We start from the raw sequence: 16983 nt of genomic DNA on the forward strand, positions 1-16983 counted from the left end.
GGAGAGGAATGTTGGGAATGGAGTATTTTTTACAGAACATTTGTTAACTCCTCATGGAATTATGTTTCATGAAACAGTTCAGGAAACTTTACTTTAGTATTTCATACAAAGAAGAGATGCTGCAAACTAATGGCTTTTCCAAGGGTCTAGAAATTTGAAATTTTAGTATTTATTTACTTAGAAAATGTACCCAATTGTATCTGAAGTATCTTATCACTTCCTAGACTAAAAGAGATTTCTGACATTGCCAAAAGGCAAGTTGAAATTTTGAATACACAACAACAGTCCAGGGAAAAGGAAGTAGAGTCCATCAGAATGCAGCTGTTAGACTATCAGGTATGTGCAGGATTAACTCTTCTATATAGATTCTTTTCTTTTTCCTAAATTTACATTAGATATTGGGATGATTTTGTAGTTTTAATCAGAGGATATATCAAATAGAGGCTCCTATTTTTGTTAGTTGTAAGTTGATTAGAAAAACTCGTTAATTTGAAATGCCATTCATAACACAGAAAAGCATTTCATTGCTTACAGATGCATTGTGCTGGCTGCTGTTCAAAGTCCAGACAGTGAGGAGAAACATGTCTTTCATAACAATATTTTCTCTTGTATTTATATATAGTTTTTCACATCTTCTCACATTCTAAGTTTTTTTAGGATTAAAAAAACCCACATTGTCTGCATTAGTATTATTATCAATACTGTTATTAATATATGGAAGTTTTCAAAAAAACAGTAGTATTCCAACTGTTAGCCGCCAGATTTAGATTTTAAATAAGTTTGATTCTAGGTCTCTACACTTCTTTTGCAATTTGTGTTAAAGCAAGGTTAGATTTTTGTAGGATCTCATGTAGCACCCTGTTTTAAATTTTATTTAGTAAATTGTGATTTTAAATCCATGATAAGTTTCATTGGGAAAACTTGAAACTTCCTACAAACATATATTTTTTATATTAGGCACAGTCTGATGAAAAGGCACTAATTGCCAAGCTGCACCAACACCTTGTTTCTCTTCAAGTTAGTGAGGCTACCGCTCTTGGTAAATTGGAGTCGGTTACGTCTAAGCTGCAGAAGATGGAGGCCCATAATTTGCGCTTAGAGCAGAAACTTGATGAAAAAGAACAAGCTCTCTATTCTGCCCGTTTGGAGGGGAGAAACAGAGCAACACATCTGCGCCAAACAATTCAGTCTCTACGACGGCAATTTAGTGGAGCTTTACCCTTGGCACAACAGGAAACATTCTCTAAAACAATGATTCAGTTACAAAATGACAAACTGAAGATAATGCAAGAAATGAAAAATTCTCAACAAGAACATAGAAATATGAAGAACAAAACACTGGAGATGGAATTAAAGTTAAAGGGGCTGGAAGAGTTAATAAGCACTTTAAAGGATGCCAGGGGAGCCCAAAAGGTAAAACATTGATTTTAAGTTCAGTATTTTCAAAAGAGTTACGTAATAACTTTGGGTTAATATGTGCCTATGTGAGTAATGCTTAATATATGAACAAAATTCCATGTATGATTTATTAATTCAGGTTTTATAAATTAGGAGTTTGGGCTATTTGGATATCCTTTTATAAATAAAATGGGACTCCTCTAAGCCATGGTTTCAATAGAAATGCTTAGATTGTATAATATCAAAGAATTTTAAACACTCTAGGAAAGTTTATATATTAATTAAATACTAATTATAATTATTCTTAAACATTATAGTGGTTAGTCGAATTCTACTCTTCATAATTATTGTGTTTAAAATTATTTACAAGTAGTAGGCCCACATGTATTTTTTAAAATAATTTTGTTTTTGCCCTCATTTGGAAGGAATTAAATGAAAAATAATTATTTTGAAATTAAATTTTATTCTCTAGGCTAGAAACATTTAAGATTTTTATTTATGAAAGTAAAATGAATGTTGCAATTACATACATACACTAAGGACCCAGTAAATATATGAAAGTAAATGAATAAGTGAAAGTGAATGTTAGTGATATCCATTCCAACATCATTTGAAAAATGTTTTATGTTAAGATCCCATGTATTAGAAAAGTCTGGAAATTCTAAATAAACTTTTCCTTGTGGAACAGCCAAGGATAATTTTATATCTTATTTTGTTATAGAATGTCCATTAATTTGAATTAAAATCATTAAGATTAGTGGAGAAATATTTGTTTATATAGTATTTACATTTGTATGTATAATTTGTAAATCTTCAGGTAATCATTTGGCATACGAAGATAGAAGAACTCCGTCTTCAAGAGCTTAAACTCAGTCGAGAATTAGTCAAAGATAAAGAAGAAATAAAATATTTGAATAATATAATTTCTGAATATGAGCATACAATCAGTAGTCTGGAGGAAGAAATTGTACAGCAGAATAAGGTTTCATTTTATATTTACTTTCGTATTTGTTGCTAAGATTTTTAACATAACAGCATTGCATTGGTGACCACATTATTCTCCTAATTGAGTGTAGCTCCCATTATTATTGTTATAAAATATTGTTTCTTATTTTTTAAACTATTCTAAAAATATATATTTAGTTGCATTAATAGTCTTAAAAGGAATAATTCATAAGCAAACTTATTTGGTAAGTTAATTTTTATTTCAATATTAGTTATTTGACTTTTCATAGTTACAAGTTTCTACTGGCTCTCACTGATGGAATAGGAAAAGGCAGCTTGGTGTAGAATAAAGCACAAAAGCTTTGGAGGCAGATGATATTCACTAAGCACATGCTTGCTTGCTTCAGAAATTCTGTTGTTCCTTCTGCTTAGATTGTTCTTACCCCAGATACCAGTATTGATAATGCTTTCATTGCCTTCTGGTCTTAGCTCAAATGTCTTACCTTATCATTGAAGCCTTCACTAGCCACTCAGTCTACAACAGTAAATCTTATCATCAAGATTCCCTGAATAGGGATTATCTATTGACTATCTCCCCCTCACTAGTATATAAGTTCTGTAGTGAAAGGTACTTGGTTTTGTTCACTGCTGTGTTCTTATTGTCTTGAATAGTGCTTGCCACACAGAATGTGTCATTAAACATGTTTTGGATGAATGGATGGATGGGTACATGGATGGATTGAAATCCTGACTCCACATCTGCCTGTCTCTGTGATCTTAGGCAAATCACTTCATCTCTGAATTTACTTCCTTCTTCCATAAAATGAAAATAATAGTGACCTCAAAGAGTTGTTGTGAGGATTAAATAAGAAAAATGTATGTAAAAATTCCTGGTGAATATCTCTGTGTGCGTCTGACCCAAACTGTCTTTTTTTCAGTTTCACGAAGAAAGACAAATGGCCTGGGATCAGAGAGAAGTTGAGCTAGAACGTCAACTAGATGTTTTTGACCGTCAGCAAAATGAAATACTAAATGCAGCACAAAAGGTATGAATGATTAGTCTTGTTTGCTACTCTGTAGCACGGCCTGTAATGTTAACAAATAGAAATATTTTCTAAAGTTGGATGGAATTTTAATTGATGGTATCTTTTTATGTTTCAACTATAAGTGGAGTTTAACCATGTCATGTCATATAGTTGTAAAAATTAATATTGTTCTTCTCAATGCTGCAACTGCTTTTTTAAAAAAAATTCTATTTCTCAATAGTTTGAAGAGGCTACAGGATCAATGCCAGACCCTAGTTTGCCCCTTCCAAATCAACTTGAGATTGCTCTAAGAAAAATTAAGGAGAATGTTCGAATAATCCTAGAAACACAGGCAACGTGCAAATCACTAGAAGAGGTAATTAGAAGAATTTGCATTTTGATTAGTGCCTTATTAGGTATGCTTGTGGCGTTTTCTAAGTAATAGTTTTAAATGAGGATGAAGCATAAAATGATGAATCTGTTGCTTATTCTGCTCTCCTTTTTCATTCTCCTATAATGTTTCTAGTAGCTGATAAAGAACAGCAGATATGGCTAATTTGATATTACTCTCCTTTTAATCATTATTTGCCACTTTTGGGCATGCTCTTCAGTTGCTAGCATGAAAGGAAACAAGAAGAGCATTTGACTGTAGCTTTATGAACAATGTATTTCCTTCCCCTCTATGATCAAGAATTGTTTTCATCCTTGTTTATTTTTATGTTCTATTTTGAAGTGCATGTTTTATACTCTGAATCAATTTTCAGTTTATTCGTTTTTGTAGATAGTTAAAGGGTTTGAAGGTAAATTAGAAATTACTTCTTAGTTCAATCTAGGTCTAAAATTTGGTTAATAGATGATTAGATCTGTCTTCTTTATTAAATTATACAGAAAATAGTATAAACCGAGTATGTTTAGATGCCAACTAAAATGAAAATCATATTAACTGTAAATACATTTAAAATAATTTTTTAAATTGTGCACTTTTAAACCAACTGAGGAAACTTAGATTGTCTTCTGTAATTGTAAATGTGTTGTTTATGTGTATTGCCACTGGGTTACTAGATTTTAAATATCTGCCTTAATTCTGTTGAGGAGAACACACCTTCTTCTGTTTTGTTTTGATAAGCTGCAGATTTTATAATAGTGACCCATTGACTCAGGCCACTAAAATTCCAATTTTTATACTTTGTTGACTTTATAGGTTGCTCTTCTAGTGCTCTAATAGTCAATGGACCAAAATAAAAGGAATGGTTTATTACATTTTCTTTCTAAACCTATCACCACCACACATTTCTAGTTCTAAATCTATTAGACCTAAATAAAGTACTGTAAGTAAATTTCATTTTCATCATAACAGTGAAGTTTCTAACACATGTGATAATCTTACAAATAAGTAAAATATACACGTAGATAACTGCTGTCACATAGAAATACAGTCAATTAACCTTATTAAGTATCATTTGGCTATTATAAGTATGATGTGAAAAATAAAATGAAACTCCTTTCCTTGCTTATAGCTAATCTGACTAAGATTCAGATGAAGCATTTTTAAAAGAAAATGTATTTTTTTATGATTTGATCATTGCAGAAGCTAAAAAAAAAAGAATCTGCTTTACGGTTAGCAGAGGAAAATATTCTGTCAAGAGATAAAGTAATTAATGAACTGAGGCTTCGATTGCCTGCCACTGCAGAACGAGAAAAGCTTATAGCTGAGCTAGGAAGAAAAGAGGTGGAACCAAAATCTCATCACACATTGAAACTTGCTCATCAGACCATTACAAACATGCAGGCAAGGTTAAATCAAAAGGAAGAAGTGTTAAAGAAGTATCAACATCTTCTAGAAAAAGCCAGAGAGGTATTTTATTATATAATGTTATGCTCTTTTATTTATTATGATGTTTTTTAGACAAATGTCAAATACTGTTCTGCCCTGAAGTGGTATTTCGTTTCTTGTTTTCAAATGATTCTATTCAGGTATTGTTACTTTCACGTGATTGGATTACAGATCTGTCAGTAAAACTGGCAGTTTGTGTTATGGACCGACTAAATTGCTAATGGCTTTCATGGTGAAACTGTGTGATTTTGAAAAATATCATCTGAGTTAATAGGTAAAGACTGAGGCAGTAAGTTAGAATGAAATCTGTCACACAGGTATCAGTGGAAATCAAATTTGCTAGAACTTGGAGGGGAAAAAAAAATCTAACATTTAAAAATTTGCTGGAAACAAGTTAAAAGCTGATGGATACATATTATTCTAATATTAAGAATAAATTATGCTCTAAGGCTGGGCTTGTCAGTTTGAACATGTGCTAGGGGAAGTGTATACAGGTATAAATATATACATGCAGATGGCAGACGTTGTTCCTTCCCTATCTCATAAGGATTTTAGAAGGTAAAGATAAGAAAATATTTAAGACCTTTAGAATGTGAATTTATTTGAATCATAATGTAAGATATAGTTTTGATTTCTTGTAAAACAGGAACAAAGAGAAATTGTTAAGAAACATGAAGAGGAACTTCATAATCTTCATCATAAATTAGAACTACAGGCTGATAGTTCACTCAGTAAATTCAAAGAAACAACTTGGGTAAGAGTCTAAGAACTTTGTTCTATTCTTTATTGATTTTTGAGACCATGCAATTGAAAATTTAGGTCTCCTTTTTTTTGGACTAGAAGCCATCCTACCTTTTTTTTTTTTTTGCCAGAATAATCTTCTGAAGACACAGCTCTAATCATTTTTTTCCCTAGACCGACATCTGTTAGTAGCTTACCGCTGCCTACAAAATCATGTTTAAGTTTCTTAGCCATGTACTCAAAGCCTTCCATGATCTGACCTCAGTCTTTCTTTTCAAATCTGCACATTAAGTTTACCTGTGTCTAACTGCTTTCCATGTTCTGAATTCAGTTCATTCTTGCCTCTTTTGATCATTGTATTCTTTTTTTTTTTTTTTAAATCAGTCACCAATTTTATACACATCAGTATATACATGTCAATCCCAATCGCCCAATTCAGCACACCACCATCCCCACCCCACCGTGGTTTTCCCCCCTTGGTGTCCATACATTTGTTCTCTACATCTGTGTCTCAACTTCTGCCCAGCAAACCGGTTCATCTGTACCATTTTTCTAGGTTCCACATACATGCGTTAATATACGATATTTGTTTTTCTCTTTCTGACTTACTTCACTCTGTATGACAGTCTCTAGATCCATCCACGTCTCAACAAATGACTCAATTTTGTTCCTTTTTATGGCTGAGTAATATTCCATTGTATATTTGTACCACAACTTCTTTATCCATTCGTCTGTCGATGGGCATTTAGGTTGCTTCCATGACCTGGCTATTGTAAATAGTGCTGCAGTGAACATTGGGATGCATGTGTCTTTTTGAATTACGGTTTTCTCTGGGTATATGCCCAGTAGTGGGATTGCTGGATCATATGATAATTCTATTTTTAGTTTTTTAAGGAACCTCCATATTGTTCTCCCTAGTGGCTGTATCAATTTACATTCCCACCAACAGTGCAAGAGGGTTCCCTTTTCTCCACACCCTCTCCAGCATTTGTTGTTTGTAGATTTTCTGATGATGCCCATTCTAACAGGAGTGAGGTGATACCTCATTGTAGTTTTGATTTGCATTTCTCTAATAATTAGTGATGTTGAGCATCTTTTCATGTGCTTCTTGGCCATGTGTATGTCTTCTTTGGAAAAATGTCTATTTAGATCTTCTGCCCATTTTTGGATCAGGTTGTTTGTTTCTTTAATATTGAGCTGAATGAGCTGTTTCTATATTTTGGAGATTAATCCTTTGTCCGTTGATTCGTTTGCAAATATTTTCTCCCATTCTGAGGGTTGTCTTTTCGTCTTGTTTCTGGTTTCCTTCGCTGTGCAAAAGCTTTGAAGTTTCATTAGGTCCCATTTGTTTATTTTTGTTTTTATTTCCATTACTCTAGGAGGTGGATCAAAAAAGATCTTGCTGTGATTTATGTCAAAGAGTGTTCTTCCTATGTTTTCCTCTAAGAGTTTTACAGTGTCCGGTCTTACATTTAGGTCTCGAATCCATTTTGAGTTTATTTTTGTGTATGGTGTTAGGGAGTATTCTAATTTCATTCTTTTCCATGTAGCTGTCCAGTTTTCCCAGCACCACTTATTGAAGAGACTGTCTTTTCTCCATTGTATATCTTTGCCTCCTTTGTCATAGATTAGTTGACCATAGGTGCGTGGATTTATCTCTGGGCTTTCTATCTTGTTCCATTGATCTATGTTTCTGTTCTTGTGCCAGTACCATATTGTCTTGATTACTGTAGCTTTGTAGTATAGTCTGAAGTCAGGGAGTCTGATTCCTCCAGCTCCGTTTTTTCCCTCAAGACTGCTTTGGCTATTCGGGGTCTTTTGTGTCTCCATACAAATTTTAAGATGATTTGTTCTAGTTCCGTAAAAAATGCCATTGGTAATTTGATAGGGATTGCATTGAATCTGTAAATTGCTTTGGGTAGTATAGTCATTTTCACAGTATTGATTCTTCCAATCCAAGAACATGGTATATCTCTCCATCTGTTGGTATCATCTTTAATTTCTTTCAGCAGTGTCTTATAGTTTTCTGCATACAGGTCTTTTGTCTCCTTATGTAGGTTTATTCCTAGGTATTTTATTCTTTTTGTTGCAATGGTAAATGGGAGTGTTTCCATAATTTCTCTTTCAGGTTTTTCATCATTAGTGTATAGGAATGCAAGAGATTTCTGTGCATTAATTTTGTATCCTGCAACTTTACCAAATTCATTGATTAGCTCTAGTAGTTTTCTGGTGGCACTTTTAGGATTCTCTATGTATAGTATCATGTCATCCGCAAACAGTGAAAGTTTTACTTCTTCTTTTCCAATTTGTATTCCTTTTATTTCTTTTTCTTCTCTGATTGCCGTGGCTAGGACTTCCAGAACTATGTTGAATAATAGTGGTGAGAGTGGACATCCTTGTCTTGTTCCTGATCTTAGAGGAAATGCTTTCAGTTTTTCACCATTGAGAATGATGTTTGCTCTGGGTTTGACGTATTTGGCCTTTATTATGTTGAGGTAGGTTCCCTCTATGCTCACTTTCTGGAGACTTTTTATCATAAATGGGTGTTGAATTTTGTCCAAAGCTTTTTCTGCATCTATTGAGATGATCGTATGGTTTTTATTCTTCAATTTGTTTATATGGTGTATCACATTGATTGATTTGCATATATTGAAGAATCCTTGCATCCCTGGGATAAATCCCACTTGATCATGGTGTATGATCCTTTTAATGTGTTGTTGGATTCTGTTTGCTAGTATTTTGTTCAGGATTTTTGCATCTGTATTCATTAGTGATATTGCTGTGTAATTTTCTTTTTTTGTAGTATCTTTGTCTGGTTTTGGTATCAGGGTGATGGTGGCCTCATAGAATGAGTTTGGGAGTGTTCCTTCCTCTGCAATTTTTTGGAAGAGTTTGAGAAGGATGGGTGTTAGCTCTTCTCTAAATGTTTGATAGAATTCACTTGTGAAGCCATATGGTCCTGGACTTTTGTTTGTTGGAAGACTTTTAATCACAGTTTCAATTTCATTACTTGTGATTGGTCTGTTCATATTTTCTATTTCTTCCTGGTTCAGTTTGGAAGGTTATACCTTTCTACGAATTTGTCCATTTCTTCCAGGTTATCCATTTTACTGGCATAGGGTTGCTTGTAGTAGTCTCTTAGGATGCTTTGTATTTCTGTGGTGTCTGTTGTAACTTCTCCTTTTTCATTTCTGATTTTATTGATTTGAGTCCTCTCCCTCTTTTTCTTGATGAGTCTGGCTAATGGCTTATCAATTTTGTTTATCTTCTGAAAGAACCAGCTTTTAGTTTTATTGATCTTTGCTATTGTTTTCTTTGTTTCTACTTCATTTATTTCTGCTCTGATATTTATGATTTCTTTCCTTCTGCTAACTTTGGGTTTTGTTTGTTCTTCTTTCTCTAGTTCATTTAGGTGTGAGGTTAGATTTTGTACTTGAGATTTTTCGTTTCTTTAGGTAGGCTTGTATAGCTATAAACTTCCCTCTTAGAACTGCTTTTGCTGCATCCTATAGGTTTTGGATCGTTGTGTTTTCATTGTCATTTGTCTCTAGGTATTTTTTTATTTCCTCTTTGATTTCTTCAGTGATCTGTTGGTTATTTAGTAACGTATTGTTTAGCCTCCATGTGTTTGTGCTTTTCACGTTTTTTCCCCTGTAATTCATTTCTAATCTCATAGCGTTGTGGTCAGAAAAGATGCTTGATATGGTTTCAATTTTCTTAAATTTACTGAGGCTTGATTTGTGACCCAAGATGTGATCTATCCTGGAGAATGTTCCGTGCGCACTTGAGAAGAAAGTGTAATCTGGTGTTTTTGGATGGAATGTTCTATAAATATCAATTAAATCTATGTGGTCTATTGTGTCATGTAAAGCTTGTGTTTCCTTATTTATTTTCATTTTGGATGATCTGTCCATTGGTGTCAGTGAGGTGTTAAAGTCCCCCACTATTATTGTGTTACTGTCAATTTCCTCTTTTATAGCTGTTAGCAGTTGCCTTATGTATTGAGGTACTTCTGTGTTGGGTGCATATATATTTCTAATTGTTATATCTTCTTCTTGGATTGATCCCTGGATCATTATGTAGTGTCCTTCCTTGTCTCTTGTAACATTCTTTCTTTTAAAGTCTATTTTATCTGATACGAGTATTGCTACTCCAGCTTTCTTTTGGTTTCCATTTGCATGGAATATCTTTTTCCATCCCCTCACTTTCAGTCTGTATGTGTCCCTAGTTCTGAAGTGGGTCTGTTGTAGACAGCATATAGATGGGTCTTGTTTTTGTATCCATTCAGCAAGCCTGTGTCTTTTGGTTGGAGCATTTAATCCATTCATGTTTAAGGTAATTATCGATATGTGTGTTCCTATGACCATTTTCTTAATTGTTTTGGGTTTGTTTTTGTAGGTCCTTTTCTTCTCTTGTGTTTCCCAGTTAGAGAAGTTCCTTTAGCATTTGTTGTAGAGCTGGTTTGGTGGTGCTGAATTCTCTTAGCTTTTGCTTGTCTGTAAAGCTTTTGATTTCTCCATCAAATCTAAATGAGATCCTTGCTGGGTAGAGTAGTCTTGGTTGTAGGTTCTTCCCTTTCATCACTTTGAGTATATCATGCCACTCCCTTCTGGCTTGTAGAATTTCTGCTGAGAAATCAGCTGTTAACCGTATGGGAGTTCCCTTGTATGTTATTTGTCATTTTTCCCTTGCTGCTTTCAATAATTTTTCTTTGTCTTTAATTTTTTCCAATTTGATTACTATGTGTCTTGGCATGTTTCTCCTTGGGTTTATCCTGTATGGGACTGTCTGCGCTTCCTAGACTTGGGTGGCTATTTCCTTTCCCATGTTAGAGAAATTTTCGACTATAATCTCTTCAAATATTTTCTCGGGTCCCTTCTGTCTCTCTTCTCCTTCTGGCACCCCTATAATGCGAATGTTGTTGCGTTTAATGTTGTCCCAGAGGTCTCTTAGGCTGTCTTCATTTCTTTTCATTCTTTTTTCTTTATTCTGTTCTGCAGCAGTGAATTCCACCATTCTGTCTTCCAGGTCACTTATCCGTTCTTCTGCCTCAGTTATTCTGCTATTGATTCCTTCTAGTGTAGTTTTCATTTCAGTTATTGTATTGTTCATCTCTTTTTGTTTGTTCTTTAATTCTTCTAGGTCTTTGTTAAACATTTCTTGTATCTTCTTGATCTTTGCCTCCATTCTTATTCTGAGGTCCTGGATCATCTTCACTATCATTATTCTGAATTCTTTTTCTGGAAGGTTGCCTATCTCCACTTCATTTAGTTGTTTTTCTGGGGTTTTATCTTGTTCCTTCATCTGGTATATAGCCCTCTGCCTTTTCATCTTGTCTATCTTTCTGTAACTGTGGTTTTTGGTCCACAGGCTGCAGGATTGTAGTTTTTCTTGCTTCTGCTGTCTGCCCTCTGGTGGTGGAGGCTATCTAAGAGGCTTGATGGGAGGCTCTGGTGGTGGGTAGAGCTCATCATTGTATTCTATATGTGCGAAATGACCTTAAGCAAACCTTAGCTTCCTCAAGCCTTAACTCATTAATTCAGTCAACATTTTTTTATTGATCCTCCAGTACATGTAGGCACTTTGCCAGATACTGGGAATATAAAGAATAAGGTCTATATGTCCTATCTTCTTTAAGCCTTCATTACCTATTAAATCATTACATATTAGATTTGATATTATATTTTGATCATTTAAGGAACCAAGTTAAAATTATGGAGTAAGTATGGCATTGCATTGTACCTGCTCATGGCTAATGTAACCAACCATATTTCATAGGATTTAATAAAACAGTCTCCTACTCCAGTTCCTACCAACAAGCATTTTATTCGTTTGGCTGAGATGGAACAGAGAGTAGCAGAACAAGATGACTCTCTCTCCTCACTTGTGATCAAACTAAAAAAAGTATCTCAGGATTTAGAGAGACAAAAAGAAGTCACTGAATTAAAAGTCAAAGAGTTTGAAAGTATCAAATTACGGTAAGTCTTAGAAATGTATTGTAGATATTGGCAAATGGGATTAATGATATAATAAAGATAAATGTAAGCATTTGTTATGTCATGTACTGTTCTATAAATGTTGAATATATTATCTCATTTTATACGCAGTAGTACTTGTGACATAGGATATTCACTCCATTTTGCAGTTAGGAAACTAGGCTATAGGAAGCCTCAGTAATGTGCCTAGGAGAAGATGGGAAAGCCACGATTTGAGTCTAGTCAGTCTGACTCAAGAGCCAACTCAGATTCTTGTATAGAATCACATCTTTAACCTTTTTAAATTTCCATTTTATTATCTAAAAAGTGAAATGACAGTACTTACCTGGGCTCTTTCAAGGTGGTTATATAAAGGCCAAATGATGATGTATATGGAAGTAATTTGAAAATTGTAAAGTAACATATATAAATATAAAACTTTTATTTACATACTTATAACAGTTTCCAGCATACATTAAAGGCTCAAATATTTGTTGAATGAAAAATTAACCAATCTTTTTTATTAACCACAGTGACAGTAGAGGGCTTACAGCATTCTCTGTATTAGAGATTCTAAACATTTTCAACCATTTATCAGAATGTGTATTTTAAAACTAAAATAGGTTTATATTTAAGTATTTTGTAATCATTGTAGAACTATCTCTCTGAGGCTCAGATTCTTATCTGAAAAAAATAAGAAAATTAACTACTTGACTTAGAATTCCATTCCATCTCTTTTTTTTTTTTTTTAAATAAATTTTTATTTATTTATTTTCGGCTGTGTTGGGTCTTCGTTTCTGTGCGAGGGCTTTCTCTAGTTGCGGCGAGTGGGGGCCACTCTTCATCGCGGTGCGCAGGCCTCTCACTGTCGCGGCCTCTCTTGTTGCGGAGCACAGGCTCCAGACGCGCAGGCTCAGTAGTTGTGGCTCACGGGCCTAGTTGCTCCGTGGCATGTGGGATCTTCCCAGACCAGGGCTCGAACCCGTGTCCCCTGCTTTGGCAGGCGAATTCCCAACCGCTGCACCACCAGGGAAGCCCTCCATTCCATCTCTGAAGCCCTTATTAGAACCTTTGATTCTTTATTCATTTATCCAAGATGCTTCTGACAAAACTAACACTATTTGTGCTTAAGAAGCTGCTACTTTAAATAAGTTATTCTCTAAGAGAAAAGAGAATTAGCAATAGCATATGGTATATTTTCAATCTAATTTTCCCCATTCTGTTATATTTTATACATGAGATGCTATTTTTGGTATAGTTAGTTTCTGTCATATTTTAGAGCATAAAATTTCTTGCATTTCTGAATCTAATTCCTGGATGTAGAAAATAATCATTTTATTGACATTACCTTGTATATATAATTTTTTGCCACATGAAATACTTGAAGTTGTTGTTTTGTACCTTACCATGTCATTTTAGCCTAAAATTATACTTCTGTTCTCTGTGTGCACATTGGCATGCATATTTTAATGCATCTAAAGAAATTATAGTTCTTTGTCATTTTTTTAGTGAAACCTTGTATTTTTACAATTTGATGATTATTTAAAGTGACTTAAGTTTTTGCTATAAGCAACAAGTCTCAGAGTGTTTAATACCTGTTCGTGGTTTAACAGACCTTCCTCTCATTGATCAAAGTTTAATCATTTGAATCTCCATATTGGTGACCTTATTAATGCAGTGTCTATATAAATACAGTGAACTGGATATAATTCAGTTTATAAGGCTAATTAATACTGAATGAGCAGTAGAATTAATTGAATTAACTAAGTCTTTTGATAGTATCTACTTCTATATAGTATACAGCTATAGATAGAGTTATAGATACAATACTAGTGACTTTAGAACCATAATACCTGTGATTTCTGTGAAGGTTTATATTTTGTCTTTGTAACATGTCATTATAGGGCAGTGGTTCTCAAGCGGAAGTACTTTTGCTCTCCTCTCCCCCCTCCAGGGACATTTGTTATTGTCTGTAGGCATTTTTGGTGAACAACTAGGAGGTACTACTGGCATCTGGTTGGTAGAAGCAAGGAATGCTGCTAAATATGTTTTTAAATGCATAGGACAGTAACCCCCGCCCCAGTGAAGGATTATCCAGTCAAAAATGTCAATAGTGCCATGGTTGAGAAATCCCTGATACAAAGGAAGCAGTCACATCTTGCAGGAACCATAATATATAAAGTGTTATTTTGTTCATTCTCTATATTATTTCATCTAGAACCACAAATTACTTGATGCAATTGCTGCAAAAAATAGTAGAAACTGGAAGAAAAAACTCTATTTTATGTTAAGTTTAAGAGTAGTTAAGTAGAATAAAGAATTGTTCATCTTTTGGATTTGGATCAAATCTTAGATTTTAAGGATGCTGAGGACCAAACATTTGTTCTTTGTAAAATTTGTGTCAATCAAATTGTTAATTGCAGCAACTACTCTATTAAGTACATATGTTTGCTTTATATTAGGCTCCAAGAAAATCATGCAGATGAAGTGAAACAAATAAAAGCACAAGTAGAGGATTTGAGGTGTCTTCTGGCCCAGTCACAAAAGGAGTCGCAGAGTTTAAAATCTGAACTTCAGGCTCAAAAAGAAGCAAATTCAAGAGCTCCAACAACTACAATGAGGAATCTAGTAGAAAGGCTGAAGAGCCAATTAGCCTTGAAAGAGAAACAACAAAAAGTTAGTAACAATAGAAAATTATCAATATTTAAGAAAAACATGTGGTAGATTGCTTTTACAGAAGATTTGTAGAAGATGATAACATGTATCTCTCTCGTAATAAAAAGTATAAGCCTTATCTTGAGCAAGGTTGGGTCTTTATAATTCTTTTAAATAGCCTTATAGATTGGTGTTGTTTTTAACTTCAGATATAGTCTAATTTATCTTTTTATGTTTTCAACCTGATTTGTGGGTTTGCTGTAGGAAATAAAGGGAAATCTTCATTACATTATTTATTTTCTCTCCTTTCCTATTAGGATTGTATGTTACTGAGGCAATTTTGAACAATTTGAATAATTGAAAAATTTTAAGTAACTTCGGGGATTAAGAGGGAGTTAGGATAAGAGGAGGAAAGATTAAAGAAGGAGATCGCAGAGATACTGTTATGAAAAGGAGTTGGTCAGTGGATTAACAGATTTATTAGTTTTTTTATTTATCTCAGATTTTATATACTTAACTGTTTTAGAAGGTGCTGCTGTTTTTCTATGCTAGCTCATGAAATTTATTGGCAAATTTTAAGTCTTCTAATCTTGTAACTTTCCTTGTCTACTTAAATTCAATTAATTTCACATGGAAGTATGTACTAAGTGAGTAATTTAAATAAATATTTCAACTTGGAAGTTTGAAAACAAAACATGCCTGGGTTTTGTAGTACAGATTGCTTGATTTGATGCTGGGTTCTCACAATTATTATTATCAAGATTTTGAATTCTCACAATTTGGAGAGAATTGAGTTCACTTACTAAAGGAAATTCATTTGAAAAAGTTGGGTTGTTAGTTTGTGAATTCTGTTTGATTAAACACATGGTATTTCATGGTATTTTAGGAAAACAGTTTAAAGTAATAAAGCTTATGTATATTTTGTATTGCTTATATACAAAATTGCTTACCAATTTTTCAAAAAAATTATGTATGTTGTAATTTTTAGGCCCTTAGTCGGGCACTTTTGGAACTTCGGGCAGAAATGACAGCAGCAGCTGAAGAACGTATTATTTCCATGACTTCTCAGAAAGAGGCAAATCTCAATGTTCAACAGATTGTTGATCGGCATACTAAAGAGCTAAAGGTGAGTATCAACATGTGCGTTAATATAACAGAATTCCTGCTAATTCCCATTGGAAGAGAATCCACTTGGATATATAGTAATTTTAATAATGAATAGGGAATTTATTCTAATGAATTATTGGTGGATATACACATATCCACACAGTTGGGGTTTTTTAAAATAAATTTATTTATTTTATTTATTTATTTTTGGCTGCTTGGGTTTCGTTGCTGCGCGCAGGCTTTCTCTAGTTGCAGTGAGCTGGGGCCACTCTTCGTTGCAGTGTGCAGACTTCTCATTGCGGTGGCTTCTCTTGTTATGGAGCATGGGCTCTAGGCTCGAGGGCTTCAGTAGTTGTGGCGCATGGGCTTAGTTGCTCTGTGGCATGTGCGATCTTCCCAGACCAGGGATCGAACCTGTGTCCCCTGCACTGGCAGGCAGATTCTTAACCACTGCTCCACCAGGGAAGTCCTACACACGGTTTTGAACACTAAGCATCTTTATTGTACTCACTGAATATCATCTTGGGGATTAGCAAAGGATAGGCCATTATAAGCTATTTCTCCTAACAGAATTAAATTTAAGAAACATTTTTCTTAGGATTTTAAATTCTATATTGATAAGTGAGATAGGTGTACAGATTCCTTTGTTTTGTTTTATTTCTTTTGCCTTTTCAGAATTTTCCGTTTAGTTTTTGCTAAGTTCATAATGAGCTAGTTAGCTTTCCCTTTTTAGCCCCTGAAATAGTTTATGGAAATCATGTGGTCCTTGACATTTAATCTACAGAGCTGCCTAACTTTAAAGCCTTTTTTTGAAGTTATTTATTATTTTTTGACAATGTATTTTATTATTTTCTTACCCAATTGTTAAGTTTGGTACTGTATAAATTTTTTTCTCCAAAACATATACATTTAATGATGATTTTCAAATTTCTTTACATAAAGTTTCATATAGTATATTTTGAGTAAAATGAAAAATCTATTTTGTATATGTTTTATTTTGTTTGTAATTTTTATTTGCTCTTGGTTTATTTGTATATACCCTTCACCACCATTAAACCATATACCCTTCATTGCCATTAAACCATGTAAGGACTGGATTTTAGTCAGATTTTTAAAATCTCTTGTGCCTATCAAGATTATTAACATAGTTGACAGTAAAAATCCATTCAGTAATAAATTTATAAATAGGTATAGCCCTTTGATGATGTCTTCTTCAACACCTTTCTCTTTGCCTGAAATTTCTTCTCTGAATTCTTTACATTCTTCCAGTCATTTTTCTTTTTTTTTTTTTTTTTTTTAAGAA

The 16983-nt window shown here is 33.8% G+C and overlaps 1 protein-coding gene across 8 annotated transcripts in view; it reads left to right on the plus strand.

Annotated features, from left to right (window-relative positions):
• CEP290 (centrosomal protein 290) overlaps window positions 1-16983 on the plus strand; it is a 97164-nt gene that overhangs the window by 52970 nt on the left and 27211 nt on the right. For all 8 annotated transcript variants that reach the window (XM_057557601.1, XM_007165923.3, XM_057557605.1 and 5 more), the window contains 10 exons: window positions 225-336; window positions 958-1413; window positions 2216-2380; window positions 3282-3389; window positions 3610-3744; window positions 4957-5223; window positions 5849-5956; window positions 11722-11921; window positions 14381-14594; window positions 15562-15699. In XM_057557601.1, the coding sequence (XP_057413584.1) occupies window positions 225-336; window positions 958-1413; window positions 2216-2380; window positions 3282-3389; window positions 3610-3744; window positions 4957-5223; window positions 5849-5956; window positions 11722-11921; window positions 14381-14594; window positions 15562-15699 (1903 nt within the window). The remainder of the gene's footprint in view (window positions 1-224; window positions 337-957; window positions 1414-2215; window positions 2381-3281; window positions 3390-3609; window positions 3745-4956; window positions 5224-5848; window positions 5957-11721; window positions 11922-14380; window positions 14595-15561; window positions 15700-16983) is intronic.

Source organism: Balaenoptera acutorostrata, chromosome 11, assembly GCF_949987535.1.
Source record: "Balaenoptera acutorostrata chromosome 11, mBalAcu1.1, whole genome shotgun sequence".
NCBI classification, from domain to species: domain Eukaryota; kingdom Metazoa; phylum Chordata; class Mammalia; order Artiodactyla; family Balaenopteridae; genus Balaenoptera; species Balaenoptera acutorostrata.